Below are 26117 nucleotides of genomic sequence, written 5' to 3' on the forward strand. Positions count from 1 at the left end.
GCACCCCCCCCCCGGGACGGGACTTACCTTCACCGAATGTCCCTCCCGGTGGTGGGTCCGGCCGGCGGTTCGGCAGGTGTTAGAGCGGGGCGGGAGCGGCAGCTGGTCTTTCGACCGGCTGCCGCCGCCACCATTGCAATCAAAGAAAAAAAAAACGCCCCCTGATAGGCTACGTGACGATTCACGTAGCCTATCACGGCTAGATTTGCAAAGTCAGCCGTGATAGGCTACGTCGATCGTCACGTAGCCTATCACGGGTGACTTTAAAAAAAAAAAAAGCACGTACGGATAATGGCGGCCCCCATAGGGAGCCGCCATTCCCGTTCCTTATTTGGTCGCTGTAGTCTACGTAAATGTTTACGTAGACTACGGCGAAAATAAGGGCAACGCTATTTGCGTTGCCCTTATTTTCGCCGTAGTCTACGTAAACATTTACGTAGACTACAGCGACTAAATAAGGAACGCGAATGGCGGCTCCCTATGGGGGCCGCCATTAGCGTATGCACTTTTTTTTTTTTTTTTTTTAAGTCACCCGTGATAGGCTACGTGACGATTGACGTAGCCTATCACGGCTGACTTTGCAGATCTAGCCATGATAGGCTACGTGAATCGTCACGTAGCCTATCAGGGGGCGTTTTTTTAAAAAAAAAAACTTTCGCGTTCGCGGCCGGGCAAGGCGGGAAGCTTCCTCCCCGGCCTGAATTTCGGCCGGGGTGAGGCGGGAAGCCTCCCCCCCGGCCTGAATTTCGGCCGGGACGAGGCAGGAAGCCTCCCCCCCGGCCTGAACTTCGCGGTGGGAGCAGCGAAGCGCCTCCCCCCCACCGCGAACGTCCTTCGACGACAGGTAAGGGACTTTCGTCCACCCCTACCTAGAACTTGGCATTCATCCCTATTAAATTTCATTCTGTGATTTTCTGCCCAGTACTCCAGTCTATCAAGATCACTTTGAATTTTGTTTCTGTCTTCCAAGTTATTAGCTATCCCGCCCAATTTTGTGTCATCTGCAAATTTGATCAGCATCTGGACAATTAAATATTTTATTTATACTTTAATAAATTCATCACTAAAAAATAATTTAATGTCCTGTAGTATATTACTAATCAGGACCTCCTACTATGTTTAAGGCTCCCCCTCTTCAGTATTTACATTGATTTCTCTAATTGGAACCAACTTATCTTTTTTCTGTATATTGATTTTCTAAACCCTAGCAGTTAACAATGATTCTAATATATCCTAACACTTTAGACCTTAATCATAGGGGGGGGGGGTTGCTTGTAGCTTTTGTTTGAGTTTTAATTAAGAAGATCTTATGTCTCCAACCCTGAGCTGTGTTTTTAATTGCTCATATGTATATCATGTAGACTTCAAAAGAAGTAAAAGACGTTTATAACAGAGAGCACAAAAGGAAGCTTTGAAATATCTACAACCATACAAAGTGGCATAATTAAAAACCTATGGGCGCTCCTATAATATATAATATATATATATATATATATATATATATATATATATGTAGGATGCTGTACACTCATGTTTTGCCCAAAGGGATTTTAGCCCTCTTAGACAAATAATTTCTGCACATTTCGAATAACTGCAAAGAAAACTAATATGGTAATATCTTCAGCTATCTTTTACTCACAATGTTCCTGCGTATTCTGTTATCATGCACGCTGAATTTCTGACAGCTAAACTACATTTCCCTCTTTCTGAACTCTTACTACAACTGTAATAGCGATTATCTTACTTTATACCTTCCTCTGAAAAAACTACAGGAGGCAGCACTTGTAGCCACAACATAGTACAACAATTTTCACAGAATGGTCACCAACCTATTCCAGAAAAGTATCACAATTACAAGATGCATACCATTGTTCCTCATGATTCTTTTCCCCTGGCTACTGAAAAGACAAACAGCTATTTCTACCACAAGTCATCTGCATGAAACTTGATATAGATCAAGGAATATGCTTAGTGTATTTTATAGAGTGTGAAGAGCAGGTCTTCTCTGTCAAGCTTTAAAAGCCTAGAAACCCGCACAAGCCTTCCTGGAAGTAATATCACCAGAATTAGAAATCATATACAAAACAAAAGCTTTGGATTTGTTTTATTTTAAAAAGAAGATATCCTAATGTTATGTCTTCTAAAGGGGGAATTAAAGAACTGTGTGAAACTCATAGAGCCATACAATGCAAATGCATTTCTGCAGTTGGCAAAGCCAAGCACATCAGTCAATGTCTCTCCCAAAATAGAGCATACTATACAAAGAAAGACAGCATGTGACATTTAAGCCACAAAGCCTATAAATATAGATTATGTTCCAGTAGTAAGCTCCTCCAGAAATGGAAGCCAGAACACTTCACCCACTAGATGGGGACCCAGAAGCCATCCATCTACAGGACTGTTAGAACAATTATGACTCTTGGAGATAACGCAATTGCTTATGTTATGTATGGATCTTCTTTATTTGATCTTCAAAGGCCCTTTATGCTGAGAGAAACCACTGCAGGGTATTTCAATGGGACAATAGCATGATGCTTGCCGGACTCTGCTAAGTAAGAGATTTATGCTGACACGTGAAACTAAAAACACCCTATTAACGGTGACAAACGATATGCGACTGGGAAAGAAAATCTAAGAAGTTGAAAAATGGGGGTTGGGGGAGAGAGAGAAATGGGTTGCTTCAAATCATAGGATACCTGAACCTTTACAATAGCTACACAGAGAAAGGGGGAGAAATTTTGCATGCAAAATTACTAAAAGACATACTTGTAAAGAAGCTATTTCCCATTAGTTAATATTGGTTGGAATCCAAAGAGCTGTTTAAGGCTCACACAAGCTTTTTAAGGTTCATGCTGAGCTTTTATCTTTGAAGACCTGGTCCCTACACCATATCACAAGCTATTTTAGAGCATTTCTGAAGCATTTTGCTCCATGGCATGGGGAACTGATGTTGAAGGAAAACAATGCTACAGCTCCTTGAGCTCCCAGAATTCATTTTATGGTTCTTTGGATCTTGTCCATTGCTCATATACATATACAAGCACCCAGTGAACCAAACTCTGAGCTGTCTAGCAGTGTACCCTATGTGATCAGACTTCTATTTCACAGTGACTAGGATTTAGCAGTTCACTGACTAGGATTTAGCAGTTTACAGGCATGGTCCTCTCAGACCTTCTCCAGTCTAAAAGATCACAGACATTCAAATGAAAAAGGCAGCAATCATCTCCCATTCATTTCACTGGGATCAGTGCAGGAGAAATTTCTGGTGAACAGTAAGTTCTATGTGCAACATATAAATAATTGTGAACAAAACTATTGCACAGTGAGTTGGAGAGCAGTTTTTATTTTTATTGTTTCTCTTAGTTATGCATGGACGAGCCCAAAGTAGCATACATGGTTTTCCTCCTCTCCATTTTATCCCCACAACAACCCTGTGGGGTAGGTTGGGCTGAGAGTCAGTGACTGGTCCAAAGTCACCCAGTGAGCCTCATGGCCAAGTGGGGTCTGGAACTCAGGTCTCCCCAGTCCCAGTCCAACTCTCTAACCACTAGACCACACTGGCTTATCACAACTATGAGAAATGGATACAGAATCTAAATTTAAAAGTGATCATGTCTATTTTAGACAATATGCATCTTCCACTATATGCATTGTATTATTACTAATATTTTTATCCTGTGTGTGTTTTGGCAAACAAGGTTGGCATCACGAACATGTGTGATGCTGGCACAAAATAGCATGACTGTTTTTTCCCCCTTTTTTCCTGGCACACTTCCCCATAACTGAGATGCCAATCTTGAAACAGAAGGGCACTTTTTTCAAAGGGAGAATATGTGCTTCATTTATCCTTAAGAACAACGCCTTCCTTCTGATAAAGTAAACAACCCCTCAGTAACAGTCAGTGCAAAGAGCAGCTCTTCCTTGCAGAACCACACCTTTGTTTCTTACAATTGAGATTCTTTTCTCTAATCACCTTGCTTGTTTTCTTCTTACAGTATTGCTTCATAGCCTTGCTCTAAACTATCAGTAACACTGGGACAGGGCAAGGAATGTCTACACAAAACAAATATAAAAAGTAATAAAACCCAAAAGCTTCTTGGGTGGGGGAGCTGAGGTCCTCCAGATGTTGTTGTACTGCAGCTTCCACATCTGTCCCAGCAAGCATGGCCAATGGTTAGGGATGATGGGACTTGTAGTTCAATAACATCTGGAGGGGCACATGTCCCTTATCCCTGCCCTACATTTTCAAATAAGGTTTTGTACTAGATGTACAGGGCTGACATTACCCTACAGTGCATTATCTGAGAATTGTGGTTTAAGGAAACAACCTGACAACTTATTCATATGCTCTTGATTAGCCACTGCTGTAGCATACAACTGGAACATGGGGGGTACCCTGTGGAAATGAAAGTAACTTTCCCCCAGAACTCCCACACACATACACCTCCATGTTCACTATAGGACGCCATCAACTGTGTAGATTCCACAACTCAAACTGCTCCAGTGCAAAATGGACCAACCAGGAGATTCATGCAGACTTGGGGGTTGGACTCGATGGTCTTATAGGCCCTTTCCAACCCTACTATGCTATGATTCTATGATTCTTAAGCACACAACCCCACCCTGTAGAGTTCAGTAATTCTTTGACAGTTCAGATCCACAAAATAAAATCATCTGGACATAACACAAGCAATTCAGTCTTCTTCACTGAAAGGACATCTGCTTCACCCCAAGGATAGAAGTCACATTAGAATTCTTGAGAATTCAGGGTGTACTTCAATAGGAGGCTTTTGCACCATTTCAAAATCTTTTTACAGGACTACTTTTCAAATTAAAACCAGGTGCCTACATTATACTGTACCTTTAATTTCTCCAAGGAGTTCACTTGTGTTTAATCTTTCCATTTTCTCCTTCCAGTCTTTAGAAAGCAATTTTTCCATGCAAGATGAATCTATTAAAAGAAGGGGGGGGGAAACATTAATAAAGAACTATTGTTTATTAAACCAACGGATAGATGGTTTGAGCTGATAAACCTGAACATATGTGTTTTGGATAGAATGCTACTTCAGTTCAGTGTCACAATATCTGCTGCTGTTGTGCCTGTGTTATGAACAGAAGTCAATGTTGCACCAGCATGGCATTGTAGCTCTCAGCTCTGCTAAGTTGGCAACAACTACCTACAACTAAATGTGACTTAGCAGCAGCAGCAAAAATGTTTGGGCAGGAGATGTCACCAACGTGGACTCCTCAGTTTTGTCAATGACTACTAATGTTCTATATCAGATGAAGTGTTATGTTTGGATACTGTAGCCCTAGATTCACATTCACTTTCAGCCATGAAGACTTTCAGTCTCTATCACGCATGCATGCACACACACGCGCACACTTAACCTACTTCGCATAGTTGTGTAGGTAAGTTGAATGTAAAGCACTTTGTACACCGAACCTATTATTAAAATAAACACAAATCTATTTATCTAGAACTGGCAATAACATGTTATAATAAGACGATAACCAACAGGCCTTGTTCATTTTCCAAAATGTAGGTTGATGCTGCAGTAAGGTCACCCCAAGCAACTCTGCATGTCATTATGGCCTCACGCATGACCCGTTCACACAGTTACCAGGACAAAGATCTTCTTTGCGTGCTGGAGGAGTGAGCAAGCAGACACACACTTCTGCCACCATGTAGGGCTGTTTGTGCATAGGCCTGATTTGTACAGTTCTTCTTCAGAAATAAAGCCTACATGCAAACAGCTTTATGCATGGAACACTCACATCCCACCTTATACTGTAGTGATGGTGTGTGCCTGAACCTCTAGAGCCTGGGATGTATATGACAGAGGCAGGCATAGCAACCCAAACCTTTCCAAATGCGTATATATACAAAACCTGCCCCTATCACTGTGCTCTGTTGCCTTAAACAATTGTCTCCAGCTCACTTCCAGCATCAACAAGGTAAGGCAGGAGAGGAGGAACGTTTCATTCCCCCTACCCTTTATGCCCCTTATCATGGAAAGATATGGTATGGATTAGGCATGGGAAAAGGAAGCTTAAAGGGCAGTGAGAAGGTTATTTGTCAGAAGGTTATTTGCCTTATTTGGTTGTCATGCTAAACCATGGTTATGGTTATGGGAATGAGCCACCACAATGCTTGTTCTCATGTACTCCCCTCCATCTCTGGCGCAGCCACAAGGAGAAGTTTGGAAGCTTTCACTTAGATTAACCACTGCTTGACATGATGTCCAAATCCAAACAAACTGTGGCTAATCTTAACTATAGTTTATGAAGCTGGCTTCTCTCAACTAACCGTAGTTAAGATTAACCACAGTTTATGGGTAGGATGAAATACTAGACTGTAGTTCATTAAAACAGAATGAAGTTTCTAATCTGTTCCTCAGTTCGCTGCAGCCTGCAGCTAATTCTTATAATGCTAAACCATGATTTAGTGTTACATCCAAACACAGCCAACCAATGCAGTAAGACTCAGATCTGTAAGCCCACATGAGTTTTACACGTTGCCATTTTATCATACGAAAATGTTGAAGTACAGTCTTTAAGCAAGTTGTGGTTACAACATCGTATGAGCATCTTTGGAAAGACAAAACAGCTTGTGTATTTTCTCCCAAGTAATATTGTAGTAGGAAAGCCAATTTACTAATTATATCCTTTCAAAAAAAGAGCAAAATTAAGAAGCTCGAAGTTGCAATAGACAGCATTAAAATACTTGTTACACAATAAAACAAATAATTTAATTTTAACAATTCAAGCCTCTATTACTTTTATGAGTTTTGGCCAGATAATAGAAGAATCAACAAATAACCATCAATTATCAATAGAACATTATAATTTGTCATTTTCTGTGATATCAGTTTAAAAGATGTCTATCTTATGCCCAGCCAAAATTTCAAGCCCCCTTATCCCTACAAAAATGAAGAATGTTTGCTTTATATTGGTATCTACTGAAAGTTACAAATAAAATATGTTAACTGGGACACCTGCTCCCAATTTATGACAAAAAGGCATTAAGGTAAAATGAATTATAGTATCAAGAAGCAGAAAGATGCCATTGAATCTAAAATCACTTTTTATGTTGTCATTTTTTTAAAGACTTGCATAAACTGAGAAGTATTTTTTAATCCAACAAAAGAGACAATTAATATGTATAAAGTCAATCTAGCGACCTCTCCATTGATAACACACACATAAACGACTGTAGCTTGCTTTGCTTTTTAAAAAAAATATATCTCAGCAAGTGGAAAATATCTTAAAACATTTAAACAGCCCTGCTATGATAGATTTTCATGTATCAGATTGTGGCCAGTGAAAGAACAATCCAAATCTTTGTGGTTAGGCAATATCCCAAGTATCACAAAACAGAAATAATATTAAGAAACTAAAGTCTGCTAAAATTAATTCTCATGGTGACATTAATACGAATTGAAATAACCATCAAATTCTGAGAAGGAAGAACATGCAAAACGCATGGTTGCCTAACCTGAAGTTTATCTATTGACAAACACTTTGCAATCCAGAATAGGAACATCCTTATGTGATGCTACACCACAGTTTAGCACCACATGCATGAGCAGAAAGGAGCCTGTGTGAAGCCTCAAGCCTGCATGCTCCCTTCTCCCATCTCATCTTCCCATGCAAGGAGGAGTAATAAACCAGAATTCAGTTTCACTTTAGCAGATTCCTGGCATTTCATCCAGCAAGGAATTGTGGTTTAAAAGAAACTCCAGGCAATTGCTAAACTGTCCAACAACAGACCCTAGGTTGTTTTGCTGGCCTGTTTAACAAACTAGAGTTCATTTTATGCCAAAATCCCTTGTTCACATATAACGACAACCCAGGAATCTGCTAAAGCAAATCTGAATCCTGGTTTATTCCTCTATCAGTCATGTGGGGCCGGGGGTGGGTGGAGGGGAGGGAACCATAAGGCAAGTGCTTCACACAGATTTCCTTTCTCTTTGTGCACGTAGCACTAAATTATGGTTTAGTACTGCATGTGAACGCTGTGTCCTTCTGCCCACATATGTATGTTTACATGCATATGTATGTTTACATGCATACAAAGGTTCTGAGTGTCATTGGGGGAAGGGATTAAAAAATCTAATCTAAGTGCCAAGGGAACAATCGAAAGTTAACACATGGTCCAGTGAAATTAATGGGATGATGCACAGTTAAGAATTTTATGTCCCGAGTGGACTTACATTTTTCAGGTTTATGCTCGGTAGCCATGATCCACAAAAAGTTACAACTTCCTTTCAGTGGATGTTTCTACCATCTTTAAATACTTTCATGTACAGTAGAGACAGAATTCAGATGTTACAGCTTCCTTTCTCTGAATTGTTCTACCATCGTTAAATATGTTCATGTACAATGGAGGGAGAGTTAGTTATAAAAATGTTTCCCAATGTACTTTAGAACTGGGTTAATACAGCCAGGCCAGCCCCATGGTTTCCTGCAGCAGCAAAGCTTCCCTGGCCTCAAGGCCTTCCCTCATTTTAATGGCAGGGGGGCCTCCACTGCAGTAAATGTGGAGAGGCTCTGGTTCAGGAGTTGTGTGCACAGATAGCGCTGGATACGGGTTAGAATCTACATAGTAATTATCTTCGGAATAGTAACACCTAGTTCTAATTCTACAGATAAAACTGCAACTGTGGTCACATTTGAAAATGAATACTAAAACCATGCTCTTTCACAGCTGGATTCAGCAGGATGGATTACTCCTTATAAATATTTTTGATTCTCTGCCATCAGCCTATGAACTATATTTGTATGTGCTAACCTATTCAAAAAACAAAAATGCTCTTTTCTATAAATTTCAGTATTATCATGCAATTATTCTAAACATGTGATTCTGCAACTACGAATCCTGCAAATCACATGTGCTTAAGATATCGAATTATTTATTTATTTATTTATTTATTTATTTCTATACCGCCCAATAGCCGAAGCTCTCTGGGCGGTTCACAAAAATTAAAACCAAACAACACACAATAAAACAATTTAAAATATATAGAACATTAAAACCACAATATAACAATACAACCACAATAAAACCTAGCAGCAGTGCAGGAGTTTAAAATACAGATTTAAAACAGCAAAGATAAAAATTTAGAAAGCTAAAATGCCTGGGAAAATAAAAAGGTCTTCACCTGGCGCCGAAAGGAATACAATGTAGGTGCCAGGCGAACCTGACTAGGGAGCTCATTCCAGAGCCGGGGTGCCACAGCAGAAAAAGCCTTCCTCCTAGTAGCCACCCACCTCACTTCCTTTGGCAGAGGCTCATGGAGAAGGGCCGCTGACGATGATCTTAAGGTCCGGGCAGGCACATATGGGAGGAGGCGATCCTTCAGGTAACCTGGCCCCAAGCCATTAAGGGCTTTGAATGTTAACACCAGCACTTTGAATCAGGCCCGGAAATGGACTGGCAGCCAGTGCAGCTGGAAAAGTATTGGCGTAATATGAGCTCACAGGCCAGTCCCTGTTAACAATCTTGCTGCCCTATTTTGGACCAGCTGAAGTTTCCGGACCGTTTTCAAAGGCAGCCCCACGTATAACGCATTGCAGTAATCCAGACAAGAAGTTATCAGAGCATGGATAACAGTAGCTAGGCTATCTCTGTCCAGATAAGGGCGTAGTTGGTATACCAGCCTAAGCTGATAAAAAGTGCTCCGTGCCACTGAGTTCACCTGTGCCTCAAGTGACAGTTCTGGATCCAACAGCACTCCCAAACTACGAACCTGATCCTTTAGGGGGAGTGCAACCCCCTCCAGAACAGGTTGAATATCACCTAGCTGGGCAGACAGGGATGGCTGTGAATTTCTCCACGAATCTCAGGGAGGCCGAATGCCAACGCATTCGGCCCCCCGATATTGTTGGTGAAATTCTCCGCCACCCCCCCGCCACCCCACCGGGATGGGACTTACCTCCCTAGAATGTCCCTCTCGGCGGCGGGTCCCGGCGGCAGTTCAGCGGCGGTTCGGCGGGGGCGGCAGCCGGTCTTCCGACCGGCTGCCACCGCCGCCGCCATTACAAAATAAAGTAAAAAAAAAAAAAAACACCCGTGATAGGCTACGTAACGATTAACGCAGCCTATCACAGCTAGATTTCCAAAGTCAGCCATGATAGGCTACGTTAATCATTACGTAGCCTATCACGGGTGACTTTGAAAAAAAAAAAGTGCATACCCATGGGCGCCGCCATTTGCGTTCCTTATTTGGTCCCAGCTAGTCTACGTAAAGATTTACGTAGACTACGGCGAAAATAAGGGCAATGCTATTTGCGTTGCCCTTATTTTCGCTGTAGTCTACGTAAATCTTTACGTAAACTACCAGGACCAAATAAGGAATGCAAATGGCGGCGCCCATGGGCGCCGCCATTTGCGTACGCGCTTTTTTTTTTCTTTCAAAGTCACCCGTGATAGGCTACGTAACGATTAACGTAGCCTATCACGGCTGACTTTGGAAATCTAGCCTTGATAGGCTGCGTAAATCGTTACGTAGCCTATCACGGGTGTTGTTTGTTTGTTTGTTTGTTTCACTTTTTATTTCACAGCCGGGGAGATGGGGCGCTATTCCCCGGCCTGAATTTCGGCCGGGCAAGGCGCCTCCCCCCCCAGCCTGAATTTCGGCCGGGCGAGGCGGGGCGCCTCCCCCCCTGGCCTGAACCTTGTGGGGAGAACCGAAGCGCCTCCCCCCCACCGCGAAGCAAGCTGCGGGACCAGGTAAATCCCTTTCATACATCACTACGGGCAGATGAACCACCCACTAATAGTACCTCCATCTTGTCTGGATTGAGTTTCAGTTTATTGGCCCTCATCCAGTCCATTACCGTGCCCAGGCACTGATTCAGAACAGCCACTGCCTCACCTGGTTTTGATGAGAAAGAGAGGTAGAGCTGGGTGTCATCTGCATATTGATGCAGCCCACACCTCCGGATAACCTCCCCCAGCGGTTTCATGTAGATGTTAAACAGCATGGGGGATAAAATAGAGCCCTGTGGAACCCCATGGCACAATTGCCATGGCACAGAGCAATAATCCCCCAGCACCACCTTCTGGAATCGGCCATCCAAGTAGGAGCGGAACCACTGTAGTGCAGTGCCTCCAACTCCTAACCCAGACAACCTATCCAGAAGGATACCATGGTCGATGGTATCGAAAGCCGCTGAGAGGTCCAGCAGAATCAACAGGGTCGCACTCCCCCTGTCCCTCTCCCGGCAGAGGTCATCCCACAGGGCGACCAAGGCAGTTTCCATTCCAAAACCAGGCCTGCAGCCTGATTGAAATGGATCTAGATAATCCATTTCATTCAACAGTGCCTGGACCTGTCCTACAACCACCCGCTCAAGCACCTTGCCCAGGAAGGGGATGTTGGCCGCTGGCCTATAATTGTTAACATCCTCTGGGTCCAGGTTAGGCTTTTTCAGGAGTGAAAAATATCTTGTAATAAGGCACAAGATCAGACATTTACATCAGCTTAACATACCTTCTGAATGATTATGGCTGTATATAGATGATTATTTTTGTAGAGCAATGAGATAGCCTTCTCCCTTTTACCACTAGCCCTATCATGTTTTAGTAGCCTGAGGGTGCTTCCAGATGGTGGGCTCCTAGCTCTACCAAGCACAATGCATTGTGGAACAATTCTGTCTTTTTTCTTTTTTTCCTCAACCGATTTTCTACGACTGGAGAACAATGATCTCTGGACCCCCCCGTAAAATTCCATGAATGAGGCAGGGTGATGACACAATAAAAGTCTCATCTGAAAGCACTGTGATACAAGTACAGGTGTGCTGAAGGAGAGAGGGAACCTTTCTTCACCAGGACAACCCTTGCTGCAGGAAAATAACCTATTCATTCTCTTTTTAAAACAAAAACAAATCCTATCAGATGTTGCTGTATAGGTGTTTATATAGGTTTATTATTATTTATTATCATTACCATTTTATATTGTTGCACTATTGGGAGGAGGAGGAGGAGGAGAAGAAGAAGAAGAAAAAGACGAAGAAGAAGACGACGACGAAGACGAAGAAGATCTTCCATGCATTTTAGGGCAAACCCTACATTATAAGATGGCTTACAAGTGTTAAACACAAGACTACAATGGAATAGGTAGGATGCAATAATGGATTTTAATAAACAACAAAGCATTACAGTGAGAAAGTTGGCCACTTTGTAGTAATTATTGGCTTTTTCAGAGGCTACATGAATGCTCACATGGATAAGCTGTCATCCTTTTATGCAAAGTTAAAATGCTATTTGAAAATATTCTCAAACTGTTCTGGGCATTGTAGGAAGCATGTGTCCTAGTTGTTATAGGTGTTGTCCCAAAGATAGCCATGACAGTCTCAACAAAACTCACATACACCTTTTGCAGAAATACCAGTTATGTTTCTGGAGGATTGTTTTAACTTTTCCAGGGCATTACATGATAGTGGAATAAAAAGCAGGAAAACGAATTTGGCACAGACCATAGTTAAAAAAAAAAAAAAAAGTATGACAAAATGAATGTGTGTACCCTGGGAAACGACAATACCACCTTTAAATCCTATTTAACGTTGACAAGGCTCTCGGTGCTCATCTGCTTCTGCGTTTTAAGCCTCTCAAGGCTTGCTGATGTGCATCTAGTTCCCATTCTCTCAGGCACACTACTGCTCATCATAGGTTCCCAACACAATTATTATATGCTAGGAATTTATGTTGTGTTGCCGTATTTCACCATTTTTCTTCCCAAGGATTAATAATTATTTTTAATGGAAATGTTTTGAGGAAAAGATAATATGTTTTGTAGAAAACACATGTTGGTCTGAATTCCAGTCATGCTAAACTGAAAATTGCATTAAGAATACTAAACATTTAATGTTGAACTGAAAGAAAAGGAAGAAAGCAGGAGTGAAACCATCTGGTTTAAAAAGCAGTGGCTTAAGCCACTCTGCTCCAGTCTGATTTTTCAGTAATAACAAAAACACACACACCCCAAAGCTCCCACACAAAACTATCACAAAGCTATGTCTATTGTCCATGTTCCATTTAGCCTATAGAGGTCCCATGATACATCCGCCTATCAGGACCCTCCCTGCTTAGGTTCTAGAAAGTAAAGTATGGTACAGGAGACTAATGCACTAGTAAGGTTGTGCCCCCCGCCCAGTATTTTCCTTAAACATGAGGGAAATCCCCACTGCACATGCTCAGATGTGTGTTCTTCATTACTGCTTCATAGGCTCAATTAACCCAATCATGGATATCCCTTTATTTATGTGCACCTCATGCACATATGTAAAGGCAAACCCATAACTGCAAGATAGTATGTTGCTTTCAGAAAGCTGCTTGGGAGGTGAGTTGGAAGTTTAAAAAATAAGTAACAGAAGAAGACCCTGACAGATTATACACTGACAGTGCAATCCTATATATGTCTACTCAGAAGTACGTCCCATCAATTTTAGACCATAAAAAGGACTTGCGGCACTTTAAAAACTAACGAATTTATTCTGGCATAAGCTTTCATGGGGCAGTATCTAGCGTTGCCGCTCTCCACTTACACAGTTGATGTTGCACTGGCATAAACAACCTCTAGCACAACACCAATACTGTAAGCTGGTGTGATGAGTTTCCTAAGAAAACCTGTCATGCCAACTTACATTATTGGCGTTGCTCTAGAGCTATATCAACTGCATAAATGGATCGGCAGTGTTGAATACTGTCCACAGATTACTGTCCACTTTATTGGATGCATGGGGTATTATGAAGATAATAATACTCCATGCATCTGATGAAGTGGGCTATAGTCCACAAAAGCTTGTTCCATGATAAATTTGCTAGGCTGTAAGATGCCACAAGACTATTCATTGTTTTTCTTCCAATAGAATAAACACAGCTACCCTTTGGCCACTGATTTTAGGAAGGTTTACTCCCAGGAAAGTGGGTATATAGCCTGAAACTCCTGTTACAATTTTGTGCAATTGCTGTTTTTAAGGTATTAAGAGGACAGTGAGAAAAAAAGGGAACTGGTAAAAGAAAGAAAAAGACCCACCCCCCAATCACAATTCATTTTACAAAGATAAAGCAAGCTCCAGGTTTAAAAAAGAAAAACGATGAGAAGGTTTTCGCTGTGATCAGAAGGCATGATGAAAACAATTAACATTTATCCACTGAGTAATCAATCAGTTCTGGAATGGAAAGAATCCTTGACCACAGATGAACAACAAGTGTGCTAACTATCACAGACAAGGTCTTAAGTTCTTCTGACTAAATGAAAGTCATCTTGATCCTATCAAGGGTAGGTTCCCCACCCCCCTTCTCTCCCTTACTCACTACAATCCCCAATCTCATGACCTTCAACAAGTGAGCAAGCCCAGTTCTACCTTTTCTGAACACTAAGTGACCTTCAAATGGCCTGCATCCATCTACATGGTGTCTTTTCCCCCTCCCTAGTTATTTTTAATTTACTGAAGTAGCCCTCACATTACTTTCTTTGACATACAGATATGAAGAATGCATTCATGCCATGTGTGTGTTTTGTTTTTTATGGTAAGAGTCAGACATAAAAGAAAGCCTAAATGTGTGCGTGCTGTAGCAAAACTTCAAAGCACTGACTGTCAGACATTATTATTTCAAATCAGCTCTGACTTTTTGAAACTCAATAAAACACTATAGTACACAGTGGCATATTTATAACATCCATATCAATGGTAAATGTGATCAACTGTCTTAGTCTTGCTGCTTTGAGAGCTTCACTTTCTTTTTTATAATAAGCTTCTTTCAAAACATGTTGTAACAATACTGTAAGCTGATAATTATTGCTGATATGACTATTAAAACATAACTTGCTTGCATACAATCCTTTCCATATCCAAGCATTATACAGTGACAGAAGACAAAAGCACATCAATTTATTAATAAAGTTTGCAAATGTGTGGTAGATTTATAAACAAAAAGTGGAGATGTAGGAAGAAAAGTATTTCAATTAAATGTGACTCCCTTTTTTCCTTTCTTTTTGCTTTGGTGCATATAAAATATATATTAGAATATATGGACAACCGCCTTGGAGAAGCCTTTGGGGGGAATTCTAGCAGAAACAACTATTTCAAAACATGAAATAATCTTCAAAAGATTAACAATTTTATTAAAATAATAAGGTTCTGTGTATATTATTGCCAGAGTTGATAGCAGGGTGGGCATAGGGTAGATCAGAATCTAGCAGTAGATCTCAGGGTGGTTTGCAGTAGACTGGCAAGGATTTCTGACTCCCAATAGTTTAACAATAGCAAGTAAAATTGTAAATTAAAAAAAAAAATCTCTACCATGGCTGATCTTGTACTAATTGCTTATCTCTTGGCCTCAGTGTTCCTCACCTTTAAAACTGCGTGTATTAAATGGTTGCCTTTGACTAGGTCTTTGTGCAGCTCTACTGGCAACTTCAAGAGTTCTAAATTAGGATCTCTGTTCTATAGTAACTCAGATGTAGATTTGTATTTGTATTTGAATACAAATTTGCACATCACAAAAGCCCACTGTGGCTTAATTTACCCGTGGGATAAATTTACTGACGTGTTGTGCCAGGGGCCCATAGATGCCATTTTTGTATGGCACCCAGCTTGTTGTGTAGTGCGAACCCAGGCAGCAGGGGTTGTTTGAGGGTTAGGCAATCCTCAAATAATCCTGAAACAAGCCATTTATGGGTTGTCTAACTTTCAAACAACCCCTGCCGCCTGGTTTCGCATGACACAGCAAGCTATGCCAAGCCGGGCACCATGCAAAAATGGCGGGTGCCCAGCACAAAACATCAGTCCCTGCAGGTAAATTAAGCCATGGTGGACTGTCATTTCATGTGACCCAGGTCAATGTATGGCCCATGGGGTACAATAGTAAATTGACTCCAGTGGACAGCCCCCACTAGTTTGCGCCTAGCTCTAACTTGTGGACTTCGGGATTCTAGTAAAAAACAAAATCGATCCCACATACCCAGAGAGTCTGCCCATCCCTGTTTTACAAATTGTCATCATGCAACAAAATGTAACTGACTGCAGAATGATCATTAGACTTTTTAAACACAGAGAGATAGCTGATGTTTCTCTTCTTTTTAGGTGACCCTTCTTGAAGAGCAATTCACACATTAATTATATCATATCAATTTCATACGGTGAATATTTCATATGAATATAGCCTCATGTGACCAGAACTTGTATTCACTACCAGTTACCTAGAACTAGGGATGTCAGAAAATCCATCTGGGGGTGGAGCTCACTGAGCTTTCATCAGTTCGGCCCCCTGGATGCTCATTTCTGCATTGAGTCAGGCCAGTTCACAGATTTTCGGGCGGGGGGGAGGTATTTGAATAAATAGCAATTTGTGCAAACCACGTTTCAATTTGTGTAATCTGTGCAATCTTCAGACATAATTTGTGTAATTTCCATAAATTGTGGCTGTAATTTGCACAAATCATGGCCAAAATTTGTGCAAATTACACAAATCGCAGGTCAAATTTGTGCAAATTGCTATTTACGCTATTTAAAAAAAAATCCTGGATTTCAGGAAGAAACCCACAGCTCAGCTCACAAATGCTAGCCAAGCTGAGGGCACTGCGGAAATCCAGCAAGTCCCCAAAGGGCCAGATTTCCCAGTGATGGACATCCCTACCTAGAACTCTAGTAGATCTTCCCAGGCATGATAAATACTAGTTCTCATCTCATTAAGGCACAGACAAACAGAACAAGGTAATACCAGCTCCTTGCAACTTCACTCCCACAAAAAGTAACAAAATAATATTACCAGCTATAAGAGACATCAGTACTACCTGCATGCCATTTGTGCCATACATGCTTATTATGGACAGCTTCTTATATCCAACTAATCAACTCAGTCCTCTGCCTAGTTAAACTGTATAATGCCATTGGTCCCAACAAGAGTAGATTTAACTGGGTCTATCAGACTAGGACCCAGATCTAGGGTATAGCAGATCTAGGACACAGAGACAGCATGAGGATGCATACTGCTTATACAGTCTTAATCATAAAGAAGTCAGCGTGAAGGCCAAACTACACTGAACATTGATCTCTAGGCAGGGCCCCCCAAATTAGCTTGGGGAAGCAGCATGGGCAGTAACTCTTTTGTTAGGGATGTTCAAATCCCTTACCTGTTTCCAGTCCGGGGCTTCAGTGGTGGGGTGGTAGGCGATCCATCCCTCCCCCCAGAATCCTCCCCAGCTGGCTCCGCTCCGCAGCAAGGCCGTGGAGCCGCTGGCCACAGCCAGACTTCCAGCCATGGCCGGGCTGCTGCAGCCGCAAATAGCAGTCATCGTAGCAGCCGCCATTTGCACCCTTACATTAAGCCGTGATAGGCTACAGAAGAATTTCTGTAACCTATCACGGCAAAAGGCAGGGACGCAAATGGCGGCCGCTACGCCATTTGTGTCCCTGCCTTTTGCTGTGATAGGCTACGTAAATACTTACGTAGCCTATTAAGGCAAAGAGTGGGGGCGCAAATGGCATAGTGGCCGCCATTTGCGCCCCTGCTCTTTGCCGTGATAGGCTACGTAAGTATTTACGTAGCCTATCATGGCCTAATGCGGGCACGCAAATGGCGGCTGCTACGACAACCACCATTTGTGGCTGCAGCAGACCAGCACCAGCTGGATGACCAGCTGGAGCTGCCGCGCCCGCCGCCGCACCCGCCCCTGCACCCGCCGCTGGGGGGGGATTTCAGGGGGTGGCGGGGGGGATGCCGTTCTGCCACGGACTCCGGGGGGGGGATTCTAAAGAATCTGGCCTCACTGGAGTCCGTGGTGGAATTCTCCAACATCCCTACTTTTTTTCCATGCCGTTTTCCTGTTTAAATTTGTCTCCCACCTCAAGCTGCTATTAGCTATGGTGTAGAAAGAAGACAAGCATACATAATATGGCTCACTTAACAAAGGGGTATGTGGCCTGTTTTAGAGGAATTCTTCAAAGTCAACACATTATCCAGTATTAGTAAAGGCCCAAAAAGTAGTGATGTTGATCCACAAGAATTTCCCACTCAGTTGATATGACCTTTCCCATCACCTACAGTAGCACAAGAAGCCAAGGCCCTACAGAGCTGAGGTCTGGAGAACCACAGGTTAGATGATATGCATCAACCACCTGCATTGTTGTGACTGTTCAGAGCAGCCATAACATCCCCAGACCAGAGAATAAGGTGCTATACACCTGTAGCTCCCCACTAGGGGCTGTTGCAACTAGGGATGTTAGAGAAATCTGCCGCAGATTCAAATGAGGCCGGATTCCAAAGAATCCACGGCAGGATGGCCCCACTTACCTCCACTCCAGGAGGATTCCGCGTGGAATGGCTCTTGGCTGCTTGCTTAACTGGAGCCATTCACCTCCTCACCGATCACTTTTTTTTTTTTTAAGAAGGCAATTGGCAGGATGTGCCCATAGACTTATATGCAAAATAGAGCCATGAATCATGCGGTGCAGAGGTGAACGGGTCCAGGACGGACCAGGTAAGCGGCCCTCAAGCTGGGCTGCTCCACGGAATCCTCGTGGAGCAGAGCCACTCTGGAGGATTCGGGGGGGGGGGACAGATTGCCTCCTCCCCCCCCGGGCGGATTCCCCACCGGAACGGACGGTGGAGAATCTGTGCATCCCAAGTTGTAACTGCTACAAACAGCCATGGTAGGCATGGCAGCAGCTGTAATGGAGATTGCTGAGGCTGGGGATAGAGGGAGGTCTCAGCATAGTGCAGTCCTCTCCAACCTGGTGCCTTCCAGATGTTTGGACCAACTCCCATCAGCCCCAGCCAGCATGCCAGAAGATGTAGTCCCAAACATCTGGAGGGCAACAGGTTGGGGAAGGCTGACATACTGAGTTACAAATCTGCATGGTGCAGCACAGTTCTGGATCAGGCACTAAATCTACTTGGTCCCTTCCAACAGCAAAAATGCATAGCCAGTAAGTATATATATACCCAAGATACGAACATAAGAAGAGCCATGCTGGATAAGACCAAGGGTTCATCTAGTCCAGCATTCTGTTCAAACAGTGGCTGACCAGTTGTCTGTAGGAAAGTCACAACAGGGACACAAGAGCAACAGCACCTTCCACCCATGTTCCCCAGCAACTAGTGTACATAGGAATACTGCCTCTGATACTGGAGGTAGCATATAGCCATCAGGACTAGTAGCCATTGATAGCCTTCTCCTCCATGAATGTGTCCAATCCCCTTTTAAAGCCATCCAAATTGGTGTGGCCATCCCTACATCATGTGGAAGTTAATTCCATAGTTTAACTATGCACTGTGTGAAGAAGTACTTCCTTTTATCTGTCCTGAATCTCCCATCAGCCTTTAAGAAGGGTGTTAAAACAAGAAACCCAGTGAATCCACAGTTCCTAATATATATAGTTTTCCTCCCTTTGGTCAAAAATATTTTTCCATGGTATGATAAAAATTAGAACCGTTCAGAGCTTTGAGAGTTCTCTTAAACTTTTAATTAAAACTCTCTAAGCCCACTAAAAATAATTAGGTACTAAAAAACATTCATTTTACTCTGAACTCTATACATATTCCCAAAGTATTACTAGCTATGACTTGAAACTCTGGGCTTTCCAAATCCAAACACTGGGATATAAATACTAGTTGTTGCCAGGCTTGTTATCTAAGCGGAGCTTGACTGGGAAAAGAGCTTGCAGTCTGTACCAAGCCAGCCCAGAATGGTTTACTTAAAAAAAAAAACTGAATCCCTCGTGAAAACTTCAATGCACATAGATAAAATACCACACACTGCCTCTGTGCCCTCCCCCATTTTGTTTCCATCTCCACATATGGGGAGAGCCCAAGATTCAGCCCTGACCTTTTTTTCTTTAATTTATTTATTAAAAAACAAAACCTTTCACCTTTCAAATGTTTTTGTTCTCCTAAAATAGCTCATACAATGCTATATTCCTCTTTATTTTTAGCAGAGAAAAAAGAGAAAGCATGCTTTTCCCATACAGCAAGGCACAGATATAAACATCAACACAGATGCTCTGTGAGAGAGAGCTAGGCTTCTCAGGCACTTGATCATTAAGGAATGCACCAACTGTTTTAGATAATCTTGTGCCAGCTCAAATTCTGCTCCACACTCCCTTCTGGGAGTGGTCAGTCTTGTCCTGCTCCTAATTTTTCATTTTCCTCACTCCTCCAGGTTTTTTTTTTCTTCCTCATTTCCAGAACTTGGGGTGAGGGGGGATATATTGTGAAGCAAGCAGCGGAAAGAAAAAGAAAGAAAGAAAGAAAGAAAGAAAGAAAGAAAGAAAGAAAGAAAGACATCCACAAACAGAAAAAAAAATCAGACAATTAACCCTCCCTTCTTCTTTCATATAAATTACTAAGTGTCAAATGCAATCTGTTTCCTTTGTCTACTCAATATGAACAATTCGTAAATGACCCAAGGATAAAATCCAAAAAAGTCATGTTAAATTAGAACCATTATAAACATAGTAATGACTGCTCAAATAAAAATGCAGGATCAGTGTAGAGAAACATATTTAGTTCCTGAGAAACTACAGTTGTATTGCCACATAACTATTTGGACATTAAATTGTATGGTTTACTCCCAGAAAATGTTAAATCCATGAGCACCATACCAGACAAAATCCATTTGGTATGTCAAAGTGTGCTTTCCAGAATGTCAGCACAACTGCTTAGAGGCAATGTCTTGGCAGATTCACAAGACAAAACTATATTTTGAACCTGTCAGGACTACATGTACATTTCATTCTTCTCTGTTACCTTCCATTATGGGATGAATTTGTGTATTAGGTTGCCTTTATTCACTGGAATGCATCTCCCTGAATCATTTGCATTGCAGTGATGATACACAGCAGCATATGTCACATAACCACTATTTTCTCTCCACAAATGCACGTACCTCTTAATTCCCAGAGTAACCTGAAACGATGGTGAAAAGTAGTCTCAGAATTCATACAACAGCAATCACTGATACTTAGGTAAAAAGGAGACAGAATTTACTAGCAATTCTCGAGCAGGTGATACATGAATTGACATTTTCAAGGAGTACTATACACCTAATTGCTCATTCCTATCATATTTCTTATTTCCAAAAGTACACCAACCAACAGGAGTTATATCATTTCACATTTAAGAAGAAAGCATTTGCATCTGCTTAGTGAGTCTTTAAAGATTCAAATGTTAAGAAAACCCCATACATCCACATTACAGTCTTCCTTTTCCTGCACAGATACTAACTTCCATATCAGTGAATAAATATGTTGTATATCCAAAAAATGCAAAATCATCTGGGTCACATTTTTTAATTGCACTGTGCTGTAAATTAAGCCCATTAAAAAGTGCTGTCCTGTTGACTGTTCTGCACTGGCTGCCTGTTGGCTCTTCCATACCAATCATACACACTGAAGGAGGCACATAGATTAGGTGAAAATCATTGTGCCCATATAAGCATTCTTACGGTCAACAAAGAATTATTTCCTAATAAGGTAAATTTAATATAGCTCAAATGACTCGAGAAAACAGTGGGTTCTTCCTACGACTAAAACTCACTTCATAGAGTCAAGAAATATTAGCCTCATTATTTTCTCTCTTTTAAACACATTTTGGGACTAGTCTATGCATGACTAAGTCTGGATCCAGCGTTTTTATTCCACTGGTAGGAATGTCCTTGGAGCTGAGATCCACTCAGAACACTCCTGCTGGTAGAAAGCAGGGAGGCAATCCCTCTCCAGCCCTCAGCATCACCTCCTCCACTGCTCTGGAGAGCCAACTAACTCTCCAGAGCAGATTTTCAAAGGGTACAGGGAACTGAAGGGGGAGGGGGAATCTCTGAAGATGGACTCCCCCCACCCCCACCAGTCAGCCAGGAAGAAATGTCTGCTGGATCAAAGGCCTCCCATGGACAGAAGGAGCGCTTTTGTCCACTGAAGGATTTTGCTGGATCAAGACCAGTATGATTACACTTTCAAGACCTTAGAGATGATTACCATGTCAACTATACCTCAATATCAGCAAGATATACAAATCCGAGGGCAGTTCAATGCCCTCTTTCAAAGACTCGTTGGAGTACAGCCACACTTTTAAACCTGTCACAGGGTGATCACCAGAGTTCAGGTACAGTAACATCTAATCACTACCATTGTCAAAATATATGTCTTCATAATATTTCTTTGTTTACACAAAAGGCATAAATGGAGGAGCCACAGGATCACTATAAATCATTATTATATGAACAGATATTCTCTCCTGATCTCTTTATCTGTTCCCCTATTAAATAATATTATTAATAATTTATATTTATACTTTTATTGTACATCTATTTGTAAAATATCCAAGGGAAATGCTGAAGGGAGGGGTGTAAATATGTTAAAATAAACAAACAGATGGAGTTGGTTCAAAATTTTATTTTGTTTTATTTTTTAAAAAAATGCAACCATGGAGGCTGCAAACTAAACCAGGACTGGCGTGAGGACAGGGGGTTCTTAACCCTTTCCCATCATGTAGCTTTTCCACTAACACACATAATCACTCCTTTTTTCCAGCAAGAGAGGAAAAACAACAGTATTTGAACCTGGATATCTTGTGTTTACGTACAACATTTGCCCACAGCTTGATTCTCACCATCATTAGCCTAACCTACAAAAGATCACATTTATATTTCCTGGGCTTCTTGTGCTCCCTGGGACTGAATTCTGCTCAGATACATAGATCAATGGAGGTCTTGTACCTTATGTCAAACCCTTCCAGCATAGACCACCCAAGAAAATTAGGGCAAACAACTTTGGACTCTGTGAATGGCCGAAAGTTACTGTAGAATGACCACAGAATGGAGTTATAGCATCCCTCCTCCTAGGGTTGTATCATAGTCTAACTTAAGTCCCATTCATTTCAACGAGTCTGCTCTACATAGGACAAACATTGGATTACAACTCTTGGAGTCAACAATCACAAAACCTTCAAGAACTGATCAAGGATCATACATCCCTCATCAGGCTGCCCTGAGCGCCACTGCCAAAGGGCAAGTTAAAGCTAAGAATTGCACTTGATAAAGTTAAAAATACACAACCAGATAACAAGAAATATAATCATTGTATTAAGGCTTGTGTGAAACCTACCACTCATCTCCCACAAATAATACCTTAAATGTATAAAAACACATTTACTGTAAAAAAGAATGTCTAAAGTGGGGAAGCTGCCAAGGGTTTCCTTTTGTTTGTTAAAATATACAAAGGACAACATAATAAGCTCTTGATTTGAAATTACTTCAAAAGAGGATAAGAAAGAATGAAAACAATAGCTACAATCTCATCTTTGTTTATGGTTTCCCAAGGTCTCCTCAGCTCACAAATGGAGTTCTTACCAGGACAAAATTATCCCTTCACCTCTTCCAAAGAGCACATATGTTTTTAAGTGCCAAGGCATTACTACAGCGCTGACAAAAAAAGCTGTTCGATACTGGGGTAAATGCTATAGACTTTGAAGTACAACATTACATAACCTGAAGTATTAAAGGAGAAAGGGATATCTATCTTTTAAAACCCAGAAGCTGGTACTCTCAGGATTATGTCTCACATTCAAAGACACATTATAATGTGTTGTACCTGGGGCTGTCTTTAAAGATGACTCAGCAACTGCAGTTGATCCAGAATAGGTCTGCAAGATTTTTAACTGGGACTGGGCATTTTGCCTTTGTCAGCTGCACCAGTCCATTTCCATGCCCAATTTAAAGCCCTGGTTTTAACCTTTAAAGCCCTAAATGGCTTGAGACCAGGTTACCTGAAAGGCTGCCTAGGGGTTACCTTTGCCTAGGGGTGGACGAAAGTCCCTTACCTGTCCTCGAAGGTTGTTCGCGGTGGGGGGGAGGCGCTTCGCTGCTCCCTCCGCGAAGTTCAGGCCGGGGAGGGGAGGCTTCCCGCCTCGCCCCGGCCGAAATTCAGGCCGGGGGGGAGGCTTCCCGCCTCGCCCCGGCTGAAATTCAGGCCGGGGGGGAGGCTTCCCGCCTCGCCCGGCCGCGAACTCGAAAGTTAAAAAAAAAAAAAAAAACGCCCCCTGATCGGCTACGTGATGATTCACGTAGCCTATCACGGCTAGATCTGCAAAGTCAGCCATGATAGGCTACGTCAATCGTCACGTAGCCTATCACGGGTGACTTTAAAAAAAAAAAAAAGCGCGTACGCTAATGGCGGCCCCCATAGGGAGCCGCCACTCGCGTTCCTTATTTGGTCGCTGTAGTCTATTTGCGTTGCCCTTATTTTCGCCGTAGTCTACGTAAACCTTTACGTAGACTACAGCGACCAAATAAGGAACGGGAATGGCGGCTCCCTATGGGGGCCGCCATTATCCGTACGCGCTTTTTTTTTTTTTTTTAAGTCACCCGTGATAGGCTACGTGACGATTGACGTAGCCTATCACGGCTGACTTTGCAAATCTAGCCGTGATAGGCTACGTTAATTGTCACGTAGCCTATCAGGGGGCGTTTGTTTGTCTTTTTCTTTTATTGGAATGGCAAGGGCGGCAGCCCGTCGAAAGACCGGCTGCCGCTCCCGCCCCGCACGAACACCCGCTGAACCGCCAGCCGGACCCGCCACCGGGAGGGACATTCGGCAAAGGTAAGTCCCGTCCCGGGGGGGGGCGGGGGGCAGGGGGGTGCAGAGGATTTCTCCCCGAAACTTGTTTGGGGGGCCGAACACGTTGGCGCTCGGCCCCCCGAAGTTTCAGGGAGAAATTCTCCGCCATCCCTACCTTTGCCCATATGTACCTACATATCTGAGTTGCCCTGCCAAACAAAGTGACATGACTGACCACTAAGTTATGGACCAGACTTCCACCAGAAGCATATCTAGCACCATCTTTATGGTCTTTTCAGCACCAGGTAAAGGTATTATTATTCACTTAGGGCACAATCCTATCCAGATGCCCATCAACCTCCAAACTTGGCTGACAAGCAGCCTATGCAGAGCAGGAGGAACAGGGAGATATAACGTGTAGTTTGACCCCAAAGCAGCCATCAGACATGGTACGGTAGGCATCTGTTTACAATTGGTTGTTTTAAGAAAGTTGTTGTTGAAGACAGACTATACTACATTCCGCTAGACGTACCATTTTTATCTGCTATTGTCATGCATTTTGTATTGTTGCTTTGTTACAAATACCTGTTTAATTGTAATAAAAGAGAAGACCCAGCTCTTTCTTCATTGCTTTCATTATGTACCTCAACAAAGATGTTTATGAAGTGGTTTAGATGAAATATAATTTGTGTTATTTGGATTAGATTGCACTTGAGATACAATGAATACTATGAAGTAGTGACTTATACTTTTACCCCAAGAAAACTATAGTGGGTGATATTTAAAAGGCTTTTCCACACTAAAGAGAATGTTGCTGACACTCATTACATTTAAACAAGTTAATTTCACTAAAATTGTTGTACATCACTTCAGGTGCCTACAAGCAGAAAATAAAACAGATGTATCACATTACATCAAAAATAAAATTGTTGATATTTCAGAAGGGGGTATTTCCCCAAATGCAGCATTAGCGTTGTTGTTGTTGTTGTTGTTGTTGTTGTTGTTATAGTTCAGAGTATATTCAAATTTTCTCACTAGGGCATTATTAGAAAGTTTGGTTACTGTACCCAGATGAAATGACAAAGCACAAAACTGCTGGCATTTTGGTCAAGACTTTATTCATTGATATAAGGATCAGCACCAAACGGCACTGGTTAGTTCCTCAAAGTATGGATATTTGAACTATGGGCTGTGACTGAGATGGTGAGTGACACACCACAGTCCAGAATCCAGTATGAGCATCCACACCCTGGTGCAGAAGCCTGGAGATATTCCACATCTGGTTCTTCACAGCCCACACATCCAAGGTGTGCTGAGGGAGGCCTGTCAGTTCCCCCAGGCAAAGCAGCTTTCAACTGAACAGCACAGGAAGGCCTCAAGGGGGTTCCTGTCCCAGCTGCCCTAAATCAAGCAGTCACAAGGACAGGTCTGGGGAAACATCTCTTCTCCCTCCTAGTGATGCCTCACCAATGTCCCTAGTTTAATCTTACCCCCTATCCACACTTACCTTGCCCAAGCCAGTTGAGACCTGATTAGTATTCAGAAACCTTAGC

At 42.3% G+C, this 26117-nt stretch overlaps 1 protein-coding gene across 26 annotated transcripts in view; it reads right to left on the reverse strand.

The window, feature by feature from the left end:
* SOX6 (SRY-box transcription factor 6) overlaps nucleotides 1-26117 on the reverse strand; it is a 613575-nt gene that overhangs the window by 288760 nt on the left and 298698 nt on the right. For all 26 annotated transcript variants that reach the window (XM_084855012.1, XM_084855004.1, XM_084855009.1 and 23 more), the window contains one exon: nucleotides 4862-4951. In XM_084855012.1, coding sequence (XP_084711138.1) covers nucleotides 4862-4951 — 90 coding nt within the window. The remainder of the gene's footprint in view (nucleotides 1-4861; nucleotides 4952-26117) is intronic.

This window comes from Heloderma suspectum, chromosome 1 (assembly GCF_057233095.1).
Source record: "Heloderma suspectum isolate Gila_16-S chromosome 1, 16-S_ref, whole genome shotgun sequence".
Lineage (NCBI taxonomy): Eukaryota > Metazoa > Chordata > Lepidosauria > Squamata > Helodermatidae > Heloderma > Heloderma suspectum.